A 24,527-nucleotide genomic window follows, 5' to 3' on the forward strand; every position below is an offset into this window, starting at 1 on the left:
ATTGACGAAATTATGCTCTCGCGAATTTTGATGTGTCAGCGATATTTACGAATTGGCGATTTTGCCGACTCTGACTCCCATTTTAGGCCAATTACATTATTCCAGTCGACCAAATTCTTAGCCATTTCACTAGTATTACTTCTTTTCTATCGATTGAGGACAAGAAATCCCCAAGTCAACTGTTTCAACTACAAAATAAAGCGATCGGAAATTGGTAATTTGGCCAATTTAACAAAAAGTTAAAAATATTCCAATTTCAAAATAGGGTCCAGAATAAACAATGTAGGTATTCCTGGCACTAAACTAACATTTCCTCTGTTCATTAGTTACATTTTGAGGCTTTACAAATAAATTCCATTTTGATTTTAAATTCACAATGAATTTTTATTCACACCAAAAAACAGAAGATTTACTGTTATGCAATATTGTAATAATTGTATAAATATCATCACCACATTTGTGAATGTATATTAGACCCACCAGCTGGTATGTATTAGACGTGTGAGGTCATTTGTTTACTCTTGAACATCGGCAAAAATTTAACATTTCCGCTACTTTGAGCTCAGTTTCAAGCCATTTCCAGTGCTAAAACCAATCAAAATCATCTCTATTTCTGTATTATGTCTTCCAGTCTATCAAATGAGACCAAGAAATCGCAAATACAACTATAAAAAGCATACGAAAAAACACTGCAAAGTCGCTGTTTTAATCGAAAATCATGGTTTCAGTTTTTTTTCTCTCATTATACACAGTGTGCTGAAGGATTTGCTTTATATGGTGCACACATACTACATAGATGTATTCTCTCATATCTAGGCCCAAATGTACCACTCACAGTTTATCAGAGTGAGCTGAGCTCATGACGTAGATCTACGGTTTGGACCCTGAAAGTAAAGCCGTAGATCTATGGGACGGACCCTGAAAGGGTTAAATCCAACACAGTGACTTCTAGATTAATATTTTCTCGGCAATCAACATTGACCCTTTTCTCATGTTATATTTTTCCACATCAATTTCTCAATCATGCTATGTAAATCTTATGATCTAATTGTGTTCTAACTGCAGATCTACTGTATATTCACAACTCTGGTGAATAGCACAACTCCTAGTTGTGGAGATTTCAGACATTCATGACTCAGCAGGAACAAGAGTACCTTGTGTCTGGTTGGCCATCAGATCTAATCCCTTTCCACCTTACACACGCGCACACACACATTACTGTAACCATGAATGAGTGGTATTAAATCAATAATAACACTGCAACTAGCTGAGGATTTGAACCCATGTTGTTTTGGCCCGCCTCATGGTGAGCGGCAAAAATCACATGACACACTAACCCACAAGACCACCCAATCCTACAAAAATCAAGCACCCAGCAAAGTTAGGCGTTTTACCTTGATTCAAGGACATACGGTGGTGTGGGTGCTTCTGAGCTAATTTCATTCTAATCCCCATTTGGTGCATTAGCCTTCACAAACAGTATAAATATTACTGTAACCATGAATGAGTGGTATTGAATTAATAACAACACTGCGTCTAGCCGAGAATTCGAACCCATGTCGTTTTGGCCTGCCTTGCTCACCATGAGGTGGACCAAAACGACATGGGTTCGAATCCTCAGTTAGTCACAATGTTGTTATTGACGCATACATACATAATCCCTTTGCAATTTGGAAGGCCATTTAAATTGTGACATCTTTTCAACTTTTGGCAAAAAAGTAGTTGAATGAATAATGGTGAATGTTTCCCTTAATGGGCCACCCAACCCTGGTGGGAAATAGTTGGAGAGGAAAGGAGGCATGTGCGAGAGCATGCGTGCGTATGTTAAAAAAAAAAAAAAAAAAATGTTGTCTTGAAAGAAGTGCACATACATCACAGTTCACATGTACTTCTGAAGTGCAACATTCCTACCTAAACTTCAGAATACAAGCACTGTACCTCCCACCTTCAATCTTGAATACTCAAAGCATGGATGTGTTTTGGTGCTCATTAACAATATCACAAATACTAAACAAAAAGTTCCAAATTTCATTCTTGATTATAAAAAGATAAGCTCATTACAAATACTTATCAAAATATCTTAAAACAATAAATCAATGTATCTTACTTAAAAATAACATATAAAAAAATCCTAAAAATAAATCCTCTTATAAACAAAATATAAAAGAAAATCTATATTTTTTTACTTATTTAAAAACAAGAAAGTCAATTTTGTTAAAAACTAAGAAAAACAAAATACAAAACTCACTCATAAACCAGACTCATCATCCCAGCTGAGTGTGTTCTAACTACACAGAACTGATTAATGTCAGCTCAGATTTTAAGGTAAAATTCTCCCAGAAGAGCAAACATAAAAATATCTTGGTGACAAAAAAAAAAAAATGCAATTCTTTGTGTAAAAAGGTACCATATTGCCATTACCACAAGGGATGTGTGTACACTGTGATATGAAATAATGTACATGTGACTGACAGGGTTACTAGGATACATTTTCTGGCTGGTTTAACAGCCTAGCTGCTTGCCCAAATGTAAGAACAGGCAAATTTCCTTATTTAATCAATATGCTGCCTCAATTCTTTGATTATGCACCTTAATTTCTGGTGGAAACTGAATGGTGAAACAGGTGAACTACATGTAAACTATGGTTTTATTTATGCCTTTTCTTAGATCTAATGTGCAAACAATGGTTTCATAAACCTCCTTTGGATATGGCAGCTTTTGGAATATCAGTTTATTTTGGGTTTTCTCCTAACTAGTTTATCCTACTACTGCTATACTGTTTTGGAAAGAAATTAAACAAATGGTTTGACTATACATCTGGTTTCCTTGTGATGTTTTAGCTGAAAATAAGGTGTTGAGAATCTTCACCTGGCTGGCCGTCTCAAGGTGGTGGTGGTCAAAGTAGAAAAAAAAAACTGAAACTTTCCATTCTTATTCAACCTCTCATTTCACTCTTAATATCTAGCATGTCCCAGAGCCTGAACTGTTACTTTCTTAAAAATGTGTTCAGTAATTATTCATTTATCACACTTTTAAGTTAGAGCATAATCCCTTTGATCATTAAAATTATTAAATTGTCATATTTTCCTTATTGTGCATATACAGCCGACCCTCAACTAATGGCGGCATTAAGTAACGGCAATTTTGTCTAATGGCACTTTTTGCCATAGAAAAAATGCCTTAACCAATGACGTTTGTCCGGAACATGTCACTGTGCCCGAAGCGCGGCCTGAGTGGGCCCAGCCACTCCAAGAGTCAGTGTGCCATTGTTTACAAGGTGTTGCGGTCGGTTTCCACGTGTGCCTCCCACATATTCTGGATAATTCCACTATTTCTAGTGCTTGTAATTGCTAAGTAAGCCACCATGGGTCCCAAGAAAGCTTCTAGTGCCAAGCCTGTGTTAAAAAGGGTGAGAATTACGATGGAAATGAAGTCCTTCTGATAGGGGATTCTCCTTCCAAGCAATAGACAATTCTGTATTTCCCCTGCTGCTGGCACATCACTCAACAACTCCACAATAAAGGTAAGTGGCATTTAATTATTGTTTATTTTGCATGTCCCATTCCTTTCCATATAAGGAAATGTATATTTCATGTAAAAAAAAAAAAAAAAAAATTTCAGACTTTGGGGTGTCAGGAACGGATTAATTCTATTTCCATTATTTCTTATGGGGAAAATTAACTCGACCAACGGCAAGCCCTCTGGAATGGATTAATGTCGTTGGTTGAGGGTCCACTGTACCTAAAATATTTTTATAATCATGAGGAAGTGCTAACACATGATAGTCAATGTGCCTGGGGTATGAGAGTAGCTCTAATTCCTTAGCTCAGAAGCCCTTCAACATCAATGCATCCCCTATGAAGGATGCACACTTAGAGAAATTACGCTACCATTTTGATTTATTTTTCTATGAATAAGTGGCAAATTTGTTTATTAATGGGATATTTGTAGCCTTGACTGAACCATGAAACATTACAGTACCATACTAAATTCATGTATAAACATTTGGAATTTTTTTGTTTATGCAGCTCTTTTGACTAGTAATGATCACACTAAGGCTTGTTTTTTTAACCCCCCCTTTTTTTTTAACGTGTCACTGGTGCCATTTTCACTGCCATCTTTCTGGTTTTTCCTCCATTCTTTGCAATTTTCAATATGAGCAAACTTGCCTTGTTATCTAACTTGGCACTGATCATAAGCATGTGGAACTTGAAAAAAATACATTTTCTTTTAACATAAACATTAAATGCACTATTAAGTTTATTGCTGCTTTTAAATTTTCTTATTTTATTTGTGTATCACTTATGATATGACAGCTCTTGATTGAATGATGGCAAGTTTTTTTTATTTTTTAGATCAACATGTTTTGGTGCAAGACAGCTAGTTTAAAAAAAATATAAACAACACACTGAAATCAATGAGCCTTAATTTCAAATCCTTCTTCAGCAGCAATAAGGTCAAATGCAAAATTCCTATTAATACTTCATTCAACTTAATAGTTAAGAGAGTTCAAAGCTTTGTTTCAGTTAAATATTTTGAAGAATTTTTGTTTTAACAATATAATCTACTTTTGTACAATAAAAAGTTAAATACATCTTGATGTATTTGCATGAGGGTTGATGAGCTACTAATGAACCTTTAATCAAAGGCTGCAAGGTACTGAGTGCACTGAGACTTTTATGATAGATTTAATAGTAATTACTCTACTTTCACACCTGATATAAGTCATTAGTGCCATACCTATACTAGTATTAAGCAGTTGTTAGTACTAGTTTTATTTAGTTTTCCCACAATTATCTGCATAACAATGGGGCTTTCCAAAAAATTGTACTATATAGATATGTAATCCCAAAACTGTAACACTTTGTATTTTTTTTAAACAGAATTTGTATGTTCAGAGGGGAGCATTGAACCCAAAGGGATCATACCAAAGTGCCTGGAATATGGGAAGGAATTAGCTTCGATCCAAAGGGAGGAATAGCTCCAATTTCTTGAATCAAGAGACCTTCATCAACACCCTCTTCTGGATTTTTATAGAGAATATAAAATGGATGAGGGACGTGGGGCAAATTAAAAAAAAGGGAATCACTATACCTATAAGTCATTCATACTCCATTTAAGATTGTAGCCTCAATCTACAGATACCCAAGTAGTCTATAAATCAACACACATACTGAATATTTACCAAACACAAAACAAACAGCTATTTTTTAAATTAAAATTGAATAAATTTGTTCTCTAACATTTACCACATTTGTGTACAGATTTTATATTACATAGAATGTACTTAGCTAGTAACTTGTCAAAATGGTTTTAAATCTTCACTAAACCAAAATTATAATGCACATTTTATTTCATAAAATTTTAACATTTTCAAAAATATTTAAATTACATAAATACACACTCGCATCCACACACATATATAAAACTAATATCGCCCCAGTACCGTACAATGATTATCAAAACATCATAAAGCTATATGTCAGCAAATTAATTACTGTTTAAAGACCCCTGATACCTGTGCTTTCATCTCTGCAAAGGTTGCAGTGAAGTCTACACTGTTTTCATTGTAGACTGAGCTAAGGCTAGGCACAAATGAGCCTGAAGGCGTAGTTTGAGAAGGCCCACGTGAATTTGAGCTTTTCACTGGCGATTCAAAATGACCGAGGAAACTGGAAAGAGAGAAATCATTCACTTCACTGTTAAGCCACTGGTTATCTGACTGTTGAAGAAGGCGTGATGGGGAAGATGGTGGAGAGGGAGGTGTTGTTGATAATGCAGGAAAGCTAGGTATTCCAACTGCAGACATATTACCTGCATCTGCACCATTCACTCTTTCATTATTACCATCTCCTTCCATTGAGGGTATGTCCAAGAGTGAAGAGTCTAAACAACGAGGCTGGGTAGCAGCAGCAAGTAGGCCTGAAAAAAAAAAAAAAAATGAAGCTATAAATACAACAATGATGATGAAGTCAATAATGCAATAACAACAATGTTGACCTTGCTTACATACATCTATTTTACTTAAATTAACCCTTAAACTGTGTCTGATGTTCTAGTATGCACAATTTTTTGTACCTTTAACCCTTAACTGTCCAAAAGTAGGTATACATTGTTACCGTTATCTCTCCAAACGTAGACAAATGTTTAATTTTTCTTGCCTCCAAATTTGGCATGATTGGCCTGAGATGCCTGGTCAGTAGAGAATGGGTCTTAACACTCGGTGTGCACAGTATTAAAAAAATCTGGGACCACTTAGTATGTTGTAGGAGCACTAGTTCAACTGAGCACCAGCTAGAGCAAACAGCATGGCGAACACCAGGGATTCACTAATGTTATGTCTTATTAACACTTCCCTTTTAAGAGGAAAGTGATGTTGACCGCCGAGTTTAGTGGCTTTGAGATGGATGTGCCCGCAAGTGGTTGAGGAAATATCAAAAACCTCGATAATAGCCCATGTGCAACATTCTTTCAATTTTGATATCACTGCTAGTGTCATCCTGCCAGAATGTCCTATAACCAGCGGTAGCTCGTCGTCAAAAACTAGAATGGGGGGACTGCGTGACTGCCTCATAGAACAGCATAACAGTGGACCCTCAGTTAACGCCTTTAATCCATTCCAGAGAGCTAGGCTTTAACCGATTTAACTTTCAACCGAATTAATTTTCCAGATAAGAAATAATGGAAATCCAATTAATCCGTTCCAGACAACCAAACGTATGATTTTTTTTTCCACATGAAATATACATTTTCCTACACCAAACATAATGTTACATGTACAATGAACATTACTAAAATGACACTTACCTTTATTGTGGAAGTGCTGATGAGTGATGAGATGGTAGGAGGGCAGATGATGCAGGTGTTCTATTGTTAGGAAGGGAAATCCCTTTCCATAAAGACTTCAGGTAACAAGTCCTTTTCTGGGGTTACCTCCCTTCTTTGTTTTTTAATGCCACTAGGACCAGCTTGAGTCACTGGATGCCTGTCGTGCAATATGTGTCCAGAGAGCTCTGTTTCTCATGTCCCTTTAAGATTTCCCTAAAATGGGCCACAAGAGTGTCATTGTGCAAGTTACCAATACCTCTGAAGGAAATCCCTGAGCTTTGGTCTGTTGCTGTTGCACCTGAAGCTCTTGCAGCTCTGTAGTGGTTAGCTCATCATCGTTGTCCTCCACCAACTCTTCCACATCCTCGCCACTAACCTCCAACCCCATGGTCTTCCCAATGCCACAATAGATTCCACAACTGGCATAGGCTCCTTAGGGTCAGCCCCAAACCCGTCAAAATCCCTCTCTTGTATACACTGCGGCCACAGTTTTCTCCAAGCAAAGTTCAAAGTCCTGCAAGTCACTCCCTCCCAAGTCTTACCTACAAGGTTTATGCAACTGAGGATACTGAAGTGATCTTTCCAGAACTCTCTTAGGGTCAATTCAGTGTCTGAGGTCACTTCAAAGCACTTTTGAAACACTGCTTTGGTGTACAGTTTTTTGAAATTTGAAATGACCTGCTGGTCCATGGGCTGCAGGAGAGGAGTGGTATCAGGAGGAAAAAACTTCACTTTGATGAAGCTCAACTCCCCCACAATTTGCTCTTGCAAGTCATGAGGATGAGCAGGAGCATTGTCCATTACCAGGAGGCACTTAAGGTCCAATTTTTTTACCAGAAGGTACTGTTTCACAGTGGGGCTAAGCACGTCACAGAACCAGTCAGTAAACATGTCTCTAGTGACCCATGCCTTACTGTTTGCTCTCCACATCACACACAATTTAGTCTTGACAATATTGTTTTTCTTGAACACACTAGGAGTTTCAGAGTGATACATGAGTAAAGGCTTCACTTTGCAATCCCCACTAGCATTACTACAACAACATTAGAGTTAGCCTGTCTTTCATAGGCTTGTGTCCTGGCAGTGCCTTTTCCTCCTGATTAATGTAGGGCCTGTTTGGCATTTTCTTCCAAAACAGGCCTGTTGGGGGTTTTAATTTTTCAGTGTATTTTTTTTTTTCCAACAAGTCGGCCGTCTCCCACCGAGGCAGGGTGACCCAAAAAGAAAGAAAATCCCCAAAAAGAAAATACTTTCATCATCATTCAACACTTTCACCTCACTCACGCATAATCACTGTTTTTGCAGAGGTGCTCAGAACACAACAGTTTAGAAGCATATATGTATAAAGATACACAGCATATCTCTCCAAACTGCTAATATCTCAAAACCCTCCTTTAGAATGCAGGCATTGTACTTCCCATTTCCAGGACTCAAGTCCGGCTATATAAAAATAACCGGTTTCCCTGAATTCCTTCACTAAATATTACCCTGCTCACACTCCAACAGATCGTCAGGTCCCAAATACCATTCGTCTCCATTCACTCCTATCGAACACGCTCATGCACGCCTGCTGGAAGTCCAAGCCCCTCACCCACAAAACCTCCCTTACCCCTTCCTTCCAACCTTTTCGAGGACGACCCCTACCCCGCCTTCCTTCTCCTACAGATTTAAATGCTCTCCATGTCATTCTACTTTGATCCATTCTCTCTAAATGACCAAACCACCTCAACAACCCCTCTTCAGCCCTCTGACTAATACTTTTATTAACTCCACACCTTCTCCTAATTTCCACACTCCAAATTTTCTGCATAATATTTACACCACACATTGCCCTTAGACAGGACATCTCCACTGCCTCCTCGCTGCTGCATTCACAACCCAAGCTTCACACCCATATAAGAGTGTTGGTACTACTATACTTTCATACATTCCCTTCTTTGCCTCCATAGATAACGTTTTTTTGACTCCACATATACCTCAACGCACCACTCGCCTTTTTTCCTTCATCAATTCTATGATTAACCTCATCCTTCATAAATCCATCCGCCGACACGTCAACTCGCAAGTATCTGAAAACATTCACTTCTTCCATACTCCTCCTCCCCAATTTGATATCCATTTTTTCTTTATCTAAATCATTTGATACCCTCATCACCTTACTCTTTTCTATGTTCACTTTCAACTTTCTACCTTTACACACACTCCCAAACTCATCCACTAACCTCTGCAATTTTTCTTTAGAATCTCCCATAAGCACAGTATCATCAGCAAAAGTAACTGTGTCAATTCCCATTTTGTATTTGCATTCACTTCTTTTACAACCCCATCTATAAATATATTAAACAACATGCAGTGTCTATGTACTCCTTAAAGTCCTGCACATATTTTTCAGCTGCTTTTTTGTCAGAACTGGCAGCCTCACCATGCCTTATCACACTGTGTATGCCACTATGATTCTTAAATCTCTCAAACCAGCCTTTGCTGGCAGCACTATTTGGAGGCATCTTCTTAATGAGATCCTCATGCAACTGCCTTGCCTTTTCACATATGACTGACTGCGAAACACTATCTCCTGATAATTGTTTCTCGTTTATCCACACCAACAACAGTCTCTCCACATCTTCGAGTATTTGCAATCTCTGTTTTGTAATCACACTTGCACCTTTTGCAACAACAGCTTCCTTGATTGCCTTTTTGTTGCGCAAGATGATAGTGATCATTAAATGGGGTTTGTTTTATAACTTTTCCAACTCCAAGATATGCACTCCACTCTCGTACTTTTCTATTATCTCCTTTATCAATTTGATAGTGCACCTCACCCTTTTTACCACAGGGTTGGCACTAGAAGCTTTCTTTGGGCCCATGATGCCTTATTTAGAAGTTACAAGCACTAAAAACAATGGAAAAATACAAAATATATAGCATGTGCACATGGAAATGTCCTCAGTAGCTTGTAAACAATGGCACACTGGCTGGTAGACAGGGTGACTAGCCGGGCCCGCTCAGGGCGCCGAGTGGACACATTCAGGATGAAAGTTCCTGAGTTTTTAGGAGTTATCCGAGCCAATTTTTTTACGCCAAAGCGAGGCGTTATCCGATTTTGGCACTATCCGATGCATGCGTTAACTGAGGGTCCACTGTAAACGTTATTAAAGTAATAATTTTTAAAATTAAACTAAATTCAATAATGATAAGCATTCACATATATGCACCTGTAAAGGTCATCACCGTCCTGCTTGTGGAGATGTGGCTAGGTGAGGTGATGTTACAACTATTTGAAAATAAAATCCGAGTGTTGATTTTTTGATGTCGCAAAATGGTTTATATCTTTCTCATTAAAAGCTTTCATTTCTGTTATCATCATGTTTTCAATTGATATCACTGCTAGAGCAGTCAATCTTTCATTTGCCCTTGTACTGCGCAAACACGTATAGATTCTTTTCAAGGTTGAAAAACATCTTTCTGCCATCGTTTACCAAACGTTAATTAAATTTAACACTACTGAAAAGAATTTAAATGGCCACCAATACCGGCCACGTGTTACAATGCGCATACTCACAATGTAAGCAAACCAACTGCAACTGGGTGTGTGCTGCATCGAATGCAGCTCCTCACTGCCAGATGCAACGCCAGTAATACCTATACTATCGTACTGCATCAAACTTTTATTTTTAATAATTTGTTATCTCGTTTCAAAAAAAAAAAAAAAAAAATATTCGTTTATAAATACATTGAAAACAACTTGCAACAGATTTTGTCAGTTGCAAATTATTTTTGCGTAACGTTGATGAAGTCATAGGTCTGGCAGTGAGCATTTGGGGGGAACTGTAGCTCCTATGGACGAGCCGCCACTGCCTATAACCTACGTCCTAAGTAAAGAGAAATGATTCTGGAACACGTGTAATACGTGTTCGGCAAGCTGGCTGGCTGATTGACTTTGGATGTCTCTATCTCTGTATCTATGTCTGTCTCTGTCTGTCTATCTTTGTCTCTATCTCACAGGTATATGTAAGTACAGTTATCATACATAGTGTAATTTACCTAGGACAACCCAAAAAATCCAGACAAAGTGTTATACAGTACTGTGTTTGTAGATATAAGGCATTATAAGCATGACTGACAAGTAATACACATTTTTGCTCGTTCAGGAATCAAACGTGACGATTCTGCATTGTGTGTAATACCCGTTGGTTCATGAGCGGCTCTGAGACAGAGAAGCAGAGAGACAGGGAAACAGAGACACAGGCAGACAAAGAAAGATAAGCAGAAACAGATATACAGACAGACAGACATGTTTATTTGTAAGAATGAGAACAAATAAAGCTAAGGTTTACTGGAGCAGTGCATGATCATCAAGTATCATTCTACTGCTGCACTGTCAGCAGTGGAGCGACACTCGTCTTACACCGTGCTTCAAGGAGTTTTATATACTGCAGTGTGTCTAAAATATAGCTGGTACCTATAAATAATTTGTATATAATTTCTAGACAATACTAAGTGACCAAGGCAGGTGAAAATGTTCACCTGTCAGTGTGTTTGTGACTATCTGATTACTTTTCAGTACCTAATATTAGTGTCAGAACAAAGATTGGCTATAAAATCACAAGAGCTACTATAAATTGCAATTATCAAAACAAAAAATATATAAATTAATAAAAAAAAAGAGAAAAAAAGTATATTGACAACACTTCTGTAAGCAGCAGGACTCCGTTGTCACCAGGTGAGCATCCAGCGCCAACTTCGCAGTCTTATATCTCGGTTTCTGGAGAGAGTTTATCTGGAGAGAGTTCCGGGGGTCAACGCCCCCGCGGCCCGGTCTGTGACCAGGCCTCCTTAGGTCAGTGTCCCAGGATGCGACCCACACCAGTCGACTAACACCCAGGTACCCATTTTACTGATGGGGAACATAGACAACAGGTGGAAAGAAACACGTCCAATGTTTCTACTCTGGCTGGGAATCGAACCCAGGCCCTCACCGTGTGAAGCGAGAGCGTTAACCACCAGGCCACCAGAGCCTAAAATTTTCTTTTTTTTTTGGTCTTATTGCCCTCTTAAGAACATAAGAATGTAGGAACACTGCAGAAGGCCTACTGGCCCATGCGAGGCAGGTCCTTATCAAAACGACCACTACCTAAAGATACCCAAGAAATAACTCCCGTACCCAATGACACCATTCAAACCCAGCCCCTCCCACTCATATATTTGTCCAGTCTCTTCTTAAAGCTACCCAAGGTCCTAGCCTCTATCACCCCACTGGGAAGACTGTTCCACGCATCTACAACTCTGTTAGAAAACCAGTACTTACCTATGTCCTTTTTAAATCTAAATTTATCCAACTTAAATCCATTATTTCTGGTTCTTACCTGGTTCGACACCCTCAGTACTTTATTAATATCTCCCTTGTTTATGCCCGTCATCCACTTATACACTTCAATGATATCTCCCCTCATTCTACATCTCTCCAGAGAGTGGAGATTTAAGGCTTTCAGTCTATCTTCATACGGGAGGTTCCTTACACAGTAAATCATTTTAGTCTTTCTTCTCTGTATGTTCTCTAATGAGTCTATGTCCATCCTGTAGTAAGGGGACCAAAACTGAGCAGCATAATCTAAATGAGGCCTCACTAGTGATGTATAGAGCTGTAAAATAACTTTTGGACTTCTGTTACTAATACTTCTTGAGATAAACCCAAGTAATCTGTTGGCCTTGTTGCGCACACTAAGGCACTGCTGTTTTGGCTTCAGATTTCTGCTCACCATGACTCCCAAGTCCTTTTCACATTCTGTATGATCAAGCTCTACTTCACCTAGATTATAGCTTCATTAAAAAAAAAAAATTCAAAATATTCAGAGCATTGGCAGTGCAAACATAGATCTACATTTGGACAATTAAGGGGTTAAATCTCCCACCTGCCAATGTTCTTGACTTCAGCACAACTCTTTGGGTCTTCTTCAACCTATTCATACATTTGAAAAGAAAATTTGAGGCCAGGCAAGTCCACATAGTGCATCATAGTTAACTACACAAATGATGATCATGTGTCTGATGTACTGACACGTCTAACAAAAAGTAAATGATGAAACCAGGAGCTGCTGTTCTACCACCAGTTTCCCTACCAGCAAACAGGATGTGTAAGTGGCACAAAAAGAATTATTCTAAATTTATTAAAATTTCATGACACTAACAGTGGAATTCAACTACAAAGCACACTAAGTATATTTAACCCAGGATAACCCGGTAGTCAAACAACATGACTTATTATCATGTTTTGACGAGTATTACACTCTAAAACAATTGTAATGTTATAAGTAACACATCATACATTAGCATCAACCTATTGTAAAATGTAAATATCATTAGTGTATTTACACTGCTATTGTTTTTGGGTGATAATTTTTTCTTTCACCAACTTCAACACAACATAAAATCCTAAATTTTATTAGATTCCACTCATTTTAGTCTTATTTGAGTCAGAAAAAATACTCTCTCATTCTTTAAGAAAATTAGAATTTTCTCAATTTTCAAAATCTTCCCAAAGAGTAGAATTTAAGGGTTTTAATAAAGTATAAATGAAAATACCTAGAGAACAAAATTTATGAACAAATATAATTCAGAGAATATCATTTTGCTTTATTATGCTTTCATCGGTTTATAGCATTTAACATCAATAAAGCCTGAATTAACTGGGTAGCCAATAAAATTATAATTACTTACTAGAAAAGCTTGAATTTGAATTTGAAATCCCAAGTGTTATATCTAGAAGCTTGTCACTGCTAGTCTCCTGCAGAGGATTGATACAGATCATGGTCGATGTGACAGGTGAGGACTTGACAGGTGTAGAAGTAGCAGTAGTAGATGCAAGATCCATTCCCAATGTTGCATCAGGATCTGTGCTCAGAAGATTAGCTGTCTGGTCTCTTATAGTGACGGTGCCTCCAAGGGAAATATCCAGAAGAGGCAGATTAACACTTCCTTCTGGAATGTGGAGCTCTGGAACATTAACAGTGGCTGCAGAAACCAAGGAAGAATTATCTTGATCACTGGATGCAAGAATAGTGGAAAAACTTTTGCTCAAGTCTGGAGGAGATGAAGAGGACAGCAGAGAGGAAATGGATGGTGTTGGGGATAAACTGCAGATGGGTGTGGAAGGTACATTATCTGAAGAATGAGGTGTTGGTGTATTGAGGAGAGAGATATAAGAATTAGTCTGTGATGGTGGAGGAGATAACTCTAAGTGATGTGTACTTGCAGGAGTGAGTAGTGTCGAGATGGGTGAGTGTGTTGCTGAGACACATGGGGTAGGTAATGATGAAGGTAGAGATAAACATGGCGGTAATGTAGAGGTTAATGAAGGTGGTAAGGCAGTGACTAGGGAATTATTGGTCATCATTTCATTACTGAGACTAGGTAAGGGCTCAACTGAAAGAGCTGAGTTAAAAAGTGAAGGAGAGGGCATCTGTGGACATGGAGCAGCTGTCGATATAACAGAGGAACCTGTACTCCCCACACTACTTGCAAAATTGACACTGCCACTGCCATTTGGGGATTTCCTTGAGTGATTTGGTAGAGGTGTTCCTGGTGGTGTACTCAAATCTGGCAGTTCACCAAAAACTTGTGAAACCACAGAGCTTAACAACCCATTAACTGAATTAGTACTTTTAACAGTAGTCACTGGTGCAGCAGTAACAGTAGTGGTAACATTTGCCACAGTTGCAGAATTAGCAATTTTTGAAAGATCTGATGAAGGTTGGTTTGTTGAATCTCTGATATTTGATGTGGGAACAGAAGCAGGCATCTCCACTGTCATAAGTGGCTGACCTGATATATTAACTGAAATAGCATTAGCTGCTGCAGGTAATGGAGGTGTGGCTGGTGGTGCCTGTTGTAAGTTTTGTGGCACAACTGATAACTGAACTTGTGAAGCAACTACTTGACTGACTTGGGGCTGCAACGGTTGGATGAGTGGATTCCTAACTGAATGTGTAGACGAGACTGTCAATGGCTGAGGTCTTGCAGAGGTAAAAACCCCTACTGAAGCAGCCACGCCATGGGGAGACGGGGCTATGGTGATGGGAATAAAGCCACTATTGCCACCACCTTCGAAATTTTGCACCTGAAAAGAAACAGTCTGATATTAATGTGGTGTAGTAGAAAGAGGGCTGTACCCAACTGAAAGCCAGCCATCTCATATTTAAACACACACAAATAACCTGCACAAAGGAGAGAAGAGCTTACAACGACATTACGGTCTGACTTGGACTGGGTTATTTGTGTATTGTTCCAGTCACAGTATTGTGCCTTTTTGTTATTTATGTCATATTTAGTCTTTGTGGACTTTCCTTTTTTGACAGGGCTGTACTTACCAGGGTGTGACTGGTTGAATTTTCTGGGTGAGGTCTAGAAGACTCCAATTCTGCTGCCTGGACTCATAAAAGAAGTCAACAAAAATACCCATGCAATACAGATTTGCACAAATCCTAACACATGAGGTACAATGACAGCTTACCTTGGGATCAGTTGCAAAGCCAGAGTGAGTTATTTCTTGTCTCAGAGTCTTCCAGGTGTCTATCCTGCCCAAGATTGATTAATAAGTCACTACTACTAGCAGTAGTAGCATACAGAGCTTAGTCATGAATTAACCCTTTGACTGTAGCAACCCCCAATCCTGAGGTGTCTCTTGGTGTCGCAAAATTTAAAAAAAAAAAAAATTATTTTTTCTTATGAAATGATAAGAGAATCTTTTCCCGATTGTAATGACACCAAAAAAACGAAATTTGATGGAAAACTGACGGAATTATGCTCTCGCGAAGTTAACGACCTCGGCGCTGTTTACAAATCGGCGATTTCGTCCACTTTGAGCCCTATTTTCGGCTAATTCCATTGTTCCAGTCGCCCAAACTCATAGCTATTTCTTTAGAACTCCATTTTTTCTATCGATTGAGTACAAGAAACTGCCCATTTAGCGATTTCAACTACCTAATAATGTGGTCAGAAATTTGCAATTTGGTCAATTTCACGAAAACTAAAAAATATGACAATTTCAAAATAAGGTCCAGAATGAACAAGGCAGACATTCCTGGCTCTAAAATAACATTTTCTTTGCTCATCAGTCATGTCTCCAGGCCCCTCCGATATTGCTCTTGCTTTCTATTTTGAATTTTTATTCAAACAAAAAATAGAAGACTTACTATTATGAAGACTAGTGCAATACTGTAATAATTGTATAAATAACATCAACCCATTCATGACTGCATATCAGAATGGCTATTTGGACATTTAATGGACAATGGCATCATTTGTTTACTTTTGAACATTAGCAAAAATCAAACATTTCCCCTACTTTGAGCTCCATTTCTAGGTTCTTTTTATAGTAAAATCAATCAAAATCACCTCTATTTCTATAATATGTTTCCCACTCTATCAAATGAGACCAAGAAAATGAGAATACAACCATAAATACTATACGAAAATAGACCACAAAGTCGGCATTTTAATTAAAAAAATCGGTCAGTTTTTTTTTTCTCATTATGCACTGCGTGCTCCAGGACTTTTTTTTATGTGGTGCACACTGACCACACAGACCCATTCTCTCACATGTGGGCCTACCAGCTTTCTCCTGCTTGATTTGAAGCCGCTAGAATTTATGAGTATATATACGTCAAACACGGTACCTCGTAAGACGTATATATACGGCTGTGACAGTCAAAGGGTTAATGCCGGAATTATCACGCATTTCTCTTTCTCACATGATGAATGCGGCTGATCCATTCAGCTAACTTTTAGTGACTGTCTGCCGCTGGGCCTCCAATGATGCTTGGCACCTACGTTGCTAAGTCATAGGCCAATAAAGAATGACAATGTCGATACTCAAGGGGGCAGTCGGGCAACTGTAGGGCAAATTTCCGCGCGCGCTCACCCAAAAATCGAAAAATTATGGAAATTGAGTTATATATACCGAAAAATAGCTTAACTCTTTGGCAACACAATGGTACCAGAATGAATGTTCTACGTCGTTTCTACAAGACATTATAGTTATTTATATCAGGTATGGTGACGGTGATATTGGTAGCGAGTCTGTTCACGGCCCGTATATTTTTTGGAGTTTTTTCCTTGTTTTTTATCGCCTTTTCTTGCATTATTCTTTCTAATATGATAACTGACTATTTGGCATCATAAAACAGTAAGCGGAGCTTACACGTAGACTTAGAGACAACCAGGAACCAGATGGGAATGCTCGGCAGTGTTCCCGCTCCAGAGAGTGCCAGGAGAAATCACTTCATTATTACGCTTATATATCAACTCTACGGCTTATTTGTCTATCAGAATTGATCTAAAATGATATAATAAACACTATAAATAACATACAAACATGTTATATACTCTAGACTGAATAAAATAGGCCATAATATGGTGAGAGATTATCGGGAATATTTCGATATTATTGAGCTACTCCTCTCCATCTCGTATTCTTTGGTCGCTGAGTAAGAGAAAAAGGTGTTTTGAAGAGGATAACTACACTAGAACATCAGTTTACTAAGAAATACACCCAAACAAACGCAATTTTCGCGATTTTTTTTTTTTTTTTTTTGAGACGGGGGCCGGCCGGCGCTCCCGGCCGATATCTCGCAAGTAATTTATTCACCTAAAGTCCACAATCATTCCTTTATTACTTAATTAATGGAATAATATTCACAGAAATTGTAGAATAATGATTTCTCTAATTTCCACCGAGAAATTTTTGGAAATATTCCAAATACTTTGGGAGTTATGTGGGAGTAAAGGGCAGATTTTTTTGCAATATTCCAGGAACTAACAAACTTTATTTTTTGTGAAATAAGGATAAATTATTTAGAGGAAAGCTAACGATGACAATTAGTATTAGCATTGTTCTCTCGGCACCAAGTGTCCAAACAACCTTACGTAGTCCCATATAAGAATGAATGTGGGCACAAGGGCATTTTCAGTAAATCAGTCTTTTCTCAGTTGTTGTTTGAGGTATATTTTTGATAAATATTTTCAAGAAAGAGTGAAAACACTTTGTCTTGTGCACCAAAACTGGAGAAAATCGGATGGTAAACAAAAGAGTTAAAATTTTGCCCGACAGCCCCCTTAAGCTACTTACACCTGCATTCCTAGACTAACTTAACTGTCTAAACTACAATCTTAGACTAGGTTCTAGCTTACTAAACACAGGAAATTAGCCTTACAATCAAGGTTTTGTCAGAGGTGTGGCAAGAATGCAATACCTCACAAGCCTTCTGACAGTGTAGGCTCACATGCCTCTCTCTCACACCCCTCCCCACAAATGTCACTACATTTACATGGAAAACTTGGATTTTCTGAAACTAGGGGCAGGGGCATGTTTGACCTGGTCAAACATTGGTCATTGTTTATGATCCCCTTGATAGGTTGTGTAGGAACTACTGCTGTCTGGCAGGGAGGGGCTGGGTGGCTACTGGGGTCTCCTGAGCAGTCATGGTTTCCTTCACTGAACAGTGCAGCTCAAGGGGATCTAATCTGTCAATCATCTGGGAGTGGAGAGAACCTCTGCCTAAGATCTCAATTGTTCTAACAGTACTACTCCCATTGGGGTTCATGACCACAATCTTCCCTAGTGGCCACTTGGACCTCAGGCCATCATCAATTAACATTATGCCACCAAGTTTTAGTGATGTCTTATCAGAGGCCTTGGCCCCACAGAAGCATTCCCTCAGTAACATAAGGTAATCTTCATGCCAGACCGTCTCCTAGTGTTCAATGATAGAGTTAAGTGTTTGAATTTCTTTTTGAGTTGGTTGGGCTCAAGGAAGTTAGAGTCTTCCAATACATCACTGTCTCGCATTGGAGGTACTGGCTTAAGTCAAGGTCCACATTTTAAATGAGATGGACTCTAACACTCCTAGGTTGTCTAAATTATTGCTGACATATCAGAAGTCAGTTATTAATTCTATTCTCAACTTCAGTCACCACTGGCATGAACTCTAGGTCAGTCAGCTTGCAATGGAGAGTTTAAGGATTAAGGATTAAGACGACGAGAGCAGTCGTGAGATGGGAAGGAAGAAGGATAAGGAAGGACGGAAATAACTGGAAAAGGATGGGAAGGAGAGGAAGAGGAGGAATCAAGGCCAGTGGCCCAACCACTTTGGGATATGTGGTACCGAAGTACTGGAGGCGTAGATGAAGAGGCTTGAATGATGTCGTTGCTTGGTTCTCTAGGAGAGGATGGCGAAGGAAGCGGCAGGAGCCGAGACTGTCAGTAGGCAGCAAGCAGGACGAGTTATTTTTTCGCCAATGCGGTTATCAATGTGTGGAATTTTGTTTTAGAGAGTTGTATCACACCTATGGGAGCTCTGTAGAAGAGTTCGTTGGTTTGGAGTTGGTGGATTATCTGTTCGACTTTAGGGTATGGCGTTTCGTCGGTGGTGTACGTTGCAGTTTTGTCTTTGAGATGTTGGGCGAGTTCTAGGCGATGCATTGGGCTGGGGCAATGCTTCATGGTGTAGAACATGAGTCCTCTGTGTTTAGCCCATAGTGTTCCAGGTAATCGACGTGGTCGAGGTGGAGAAGGCGGTGGCGAAGTTGAGGAAGGTGGTGGTGCTTCGTTTTCAGCTTCAGTAGGCGAATTAGAAGATGTTTCTGGTGGCAAAGCTTCTGATTGGTTGGATTCAGTAAGGGGTGGTGGCGGTGGAGGCTTCTCATTGGTCATTGTTGGATTGACGTCACTAGTTGGTGGTGTTGATGGAACTTCTGCAGAAGAGTTGGTGATTAAGTCTTTGGTGAATTTGAGAATTTCTTCAGAAGGTGGAGATGCTGGAAATGTAAATGATGGCATGTTATTTAATGCAAATAACTTGTTGATGGTAGAGTTAAAGGAACCAGGAACAGCCATGTTTTTCATTGAGCGTATAGTAGACAATAGTGAATCTTCGTTACGTCACGTTGGAGGAGTGATGGTGGTGGAGGCGGGCTGAGTAGATGCTTGAAGTAATTTTGTAGTGTCTGCTTGCAATTTTGCAATTGCGGCATACGTTGGTGTGTTGTTGGTAGATTTTTTCTTTGTTGCATCTTGTTGTTTCTTCATAATATCCTTTCTTGTAGGACATTTTGCCCCCAATTTATGGTGATCATTACTTTTATAGTTTAAACACGCTGGTTGTGTTGGAGCAGCAGCGGTACAGGAACTGAAGGTGTGTCCCTCACTACCACATGTAGTGCAGAACTTCTTGTCTTTTACTGGACATGGTTTGGTGGTGTGAAGATAAGAATAGCAGTTCCAGCAATGTTGGATGTAGTGGTATCTTTCTGCTTCTATGTAGGTGGGACTGATGTAGTAGTAGTAAACAGCAAGACCTTCGTTCAGAGCAGTGGCAGCCATGTTCACATCGGTAAAGGTGACCTTGAGCACAGACGATGCATTCGGGATTTTGGTAATGCTGTCAACAGTAGCCCAAGTATTTTGAGTTTCCATAGATGACTTGAGTTCGGCAATTGTTTGAGAAGTCAGAATCTTGTCCAGTTTTTTCAGGAATACTGATTTTCTTGCCTTGAGGGCAGGAGAGGATGTAACAGTAAATCCTTGAGCAGTAAGAGTAGTGGTGGCTTCTGTAGTGAGTAAATTCTCTGCTTCGGCATCATCGTGACATACAACAATGAGTGCTTCTTTGAGTGTCAGAATAGCGTTGAATTTAACCCTTTCAGGGTCCGTCCCGTAGATCTACGGCTGGTCGGTGAGTGTCCAAACCGTAGATCTACGCCAAAATTCTAGCGCCGTCAAATTTAGCGCGAAAGTGCTCATAGGCCTACATATGAGAGAATGGGTCTGCGCCGTGGGTGTGCGCCATAAACAAAAAATCTAGGCGCCTGCATAGCATTGTGGGAACGCCGGCTCAGTCACCCTTGTTCACCATGCCTCGTCGCAAGTCAGCTCTCACTCCCCGGAAAATTGGGACTCTCCTCTTCCTGTCTGATAGTTCTGACACTGATGGAAGTGGAAATGAAGACGAATTCTACGGCTTTGATAAGTTAGTGACTGAAAAAAATGACCAGGATATCGATAATAGTGCAGAAAACCCCGACGATCCTCGACCTTCTACCTCTGGTGTGGGCACTCGTGACTCACCGTCGGGTGTTCCTAAACGTAAGAGAAAACTAATATTTTCCCGTGGCCTGGCCTCTGACTTCAGTAATGATGATGATTCTGACGTGGATTGTGATTTTATTGCGCTCGACGATCATTCGAGTAGTGATAGTGAGGAAACATATTCACCAGTGAAGCGTCGGTATGTTCGCCGCCGCATGCGCTCGGGTAGTGTACCCTATGCTGTGCCCAGGGGACGGAGTACATCCCGGAGTACATCCCGTGGCCCTACACCCGTTTTAGGTAGTGATAGTGAGGATGATGTGGCTACACTTGGCATGGATGGGCCACAGACATCAGTGGATGGTGTTAGTGGGGCTGGTGGTGGTAGTGGCACCGCCATGCGTGACTCGCTGTGCCACGCGGGAACCCACGCTGCTGACTCGTCAGTTCAAGGACAAAGCGGAGCGTCACCCACCAGCCCGCCACAACCACCCGTACAACCAGCCTATGATGTCCAGTATCCACCAGCAAACCGTATCTGGGATTGGCAGCAAAATCCCAATTTTGTTCCCAGCCCTCACCACTTTGATGACTCGCAAAGTGGAATTCTACCTACCTGTCCCCTTGGAACCACGGCCAATGAACTGGAATTCTTTGAATTATTCTTTGACCAGCCATTGATGGAAATTATTGTCAGGGAAAGTAATAAGTATTTTCAGTACACCATGGCAAATACGATCTTATCACCACAGTCAAGACTACACAGGTGGAAAGAGACAACTGTTGCAGAAATGTATTTGCTTTTTGCAACAATAATGCTTATGCCTCACGTCTATAAGCATAATATAAAAGCATACTGGTCCACAGATCGGCTAATTTGTACCCCATCCTTCAGTGAAATAATACCAGTGAACAGGTTTATCTTACTCTTACGTATGTTGCACTTCTCTGACAAAACCAGGCCTGACAGAAGTGACAGGTTATACAAGATTAGAAATGTTTTCATGTATCTCAAACAAAAGTTCAGGATATACTTTTAACCATTCAAGAATCTTGTAATTGACGAGTCTTTGATTTTGTTCAAAGGTAGACTGTCATTCAAGCAGTATATACCGAGCAAGAGGAACCGCTTTGGTATAAAATTGTTTGTACTCTGTGATTGTGACAGTGGCCTGGTGTTGGATATTGTTGTATACACGGGTAGTAAAACATTGAAAGATACCAAGATGTTATTGGGTATATCAGGTGACGTAGTGAGAAACATGATGGCACCTTATCTTGGTAAGGGCCATACATTATATACCGATAACTGGTACACAAGCCCATTACTCAGTGATTTCATGCGAGTGAACAAGACAGATGTGTGTGGCACAGTGCGTTCTAATCGTAAACATATGCCCAGGCTCAACGCAGGTGTTCGTGGTGATGACGTGCAGGTGTTTACTGCCAATGACATCATGGCATTACGGTGGCATGACAAACGAGATGTCACATTGTTGACAACCATTCACCATAATGAAATGCAAGACAGTGGCAAAGTTGATCGAGTGACTAATGAACGTATTCGAAAACCAGTGACAGTGATTGATTATACACAAAACATGCGCTTGGTTGACAAGTGTGACATGCAGATTGGTTTTGTTGACTGTGTTCGTAAGAGTTACAAGTGGTACATGAAACTTTTCTTCCATCTCATGGACATTTCAATGCTGAATGCATATAATATGTACCAAATAAAGACTGGTAACAGACCACCGTATGGTGAATTTTGTTTGTCTGTTGTCAGACAACTCATAATGAAGTACCAGGTAACAACACCTGCAATACAACATGGTCCTCGAATTCATCACAATATACCCAAGCGTTTGAGAAGAGAAGGTGATCATTTCATAATACAGCTTCCTTCAACTCAAAAGAAATTTGCTCAGAAGAGATGCATTGTCTGTGCACAAACAAAACGACGGCAACAAAGACGCAAAGACACTCAGTTTATGTGTGAAGAATGTAAGGTGCCTCTGTGCATGGTGCCTTGTTTCAAGGAGTTCCACAAGCTCCAGCAGTTCTAAAACCATGTCCAGTGATTGTAAATATGTAAATATATGATAGAACATTAGTATTATACAATATTTGTGCATGTTTATTGTAATAAACAACAGTGGTAAACAATAATATGATAATAACTTTAGTGCGGTTATTGTGTTCAATACAGTGAGTATATGTATATCAATTATATACAGTATTGGTCTCTCAGGCCCCAAATGTTAGTAGGAATAGAAAAAAATTGGAAAAGAAAAGAAAAAACAACTAAAACAACAAAATAATATAATACGCGTATGTGGAATTCGTCGATGTTGCCGCCACCACATCATTTTCTACAAACTTCTTGGCACTGTATCTCGGTAAGTACTGATCAGATTCTAATTTTTTTTGTTTTATTACCTTCACAAAAATATGCTCTTTAATTCTGCAAGAAAAAATAATTTTTTTTTTTTCAAAATTTCTTGGACACTGGTGCGTGACTTCAGATTTTGGCCTTGGACCCTGAAAGGGTTAACATGCAATGCTCCCTGCACAACAGTTGCAATGCAAGCTTTGTTGAATCATCAACGGTACCACTGTTTGGCTTGATCTTTACACGATTTGCGTAGCTCATCATGCAAGTAAAGCTTCCCCTCCCCAACGAGGATCGTAGGGAGACTGAGTAAGTAAGGAGAGATGCTATGACCTGCCGAGGCGAGAGTCAAGAGCAGAAGTGTGTCGTGTCTGTGTCTGTCCAATGGAGTCTCTCCTTCAGGCATTGCTTCACAATGTCAACAAGCATCTAATAAAACCCTCCTTTCCAAGAAATTTTTTTTGGGAAGTACAGTGGTACCTCAAGTTTCAAACAGCTCCCAACTCAAACAATCATGCAAGTGTATTTTTGTAAGTGCTTTTTTAAGTGTATTTTTTGGGGGGGGGGGGTCTGAAACGGACTAATCTAATTCACGCTATTCCTTATGGGAACAAATTAGTTCGGTATCGGCACTCGAACAGCCTTCTGGAACGAATTAAGTTCGTAACTCGCGGTACCACTGTATGTGCTTCCAACGACAGCATCGCTGATATAACATTTGCTACACCTTTGCTTGTTCGAAGATCTGTTCAAGGTAAAGATGGCTAGTAACTAAGTTTGTTCTGTAGTCTGATAACAGCAACTTAAGACACGACCTTATTGCTGCAAATCTGAACTTGAAAATTTCAGCAGTTATCTCAGTGGCAACCTCTAAGAGAACTGCTCTAGTGGTAGCACAGGTGAACAGGCACACAAAAACCTTGAGAGGAACCTTGTCTAGTGTTTTGGTTAGAATGATAGGTCTGGTCTATGTAGCTGGTTGGTAGACAGTAAGTGCCCAGGGAGGTACTACTACCTTCCTGCCAAGTGAGTGTAAAACGGAAGCCAGTATGTACAGTGGACCCTCAGTTATTGGCCATAATCCGTTCCAGAAGGTCGGCCTAAGTATAAAAACCGAAATAATATTTCCCATAGGAATTAATGTAAATCCAATTAATCTGCTTCAGACACCCAAAAATATTAACAAAAAATACATTTTTTAAAGATTAACTATAGTTTTACATACAG

The 24,527-nt window shown here is 39.6% G+C and overlaps 1 protein-coding gene across 1 annotated transcript in view; it reads right to left on the minus strand.

Annotated features, from left to right (window-relative positions):
- Positions 1-4,406: 4,406 nt before the first annotated feature.
- crm (cramped chromatin regulator) overlaps positions 4,407-24,527 on the minus strand; it is a 268,092-nt gene continuing 247,971 nt past the window's right edge. Inside the window, 2 exon segments of the mRNA XM_070093321.1 lie at positions 4,407-5,922; positions 13,543-14,941. Of these exon segments, the coding sequence (XP_069949422.1) occupies positions 5,495-5,922; positions 13,543-14,941 (1,827 nt within the window). The 3' untranslated portion in view covers positions 4,407-5,494.

The sequence above is a fragment of the Cherax quadricarinatus genome, chromosome 3 (assembly GCF_038502225.1).
Source record: "Cherax quadricarinatus isolate ZL_2023a chromosome 3, ASM3850222v1, whole genome shotgun sequence".
Lineage (NCBI taxonomy): Eukaryota > Metazoa > Arthropoda > Malacostraca > Decapoda > Parastacidae > Cherax > Cherax quadricarinatus.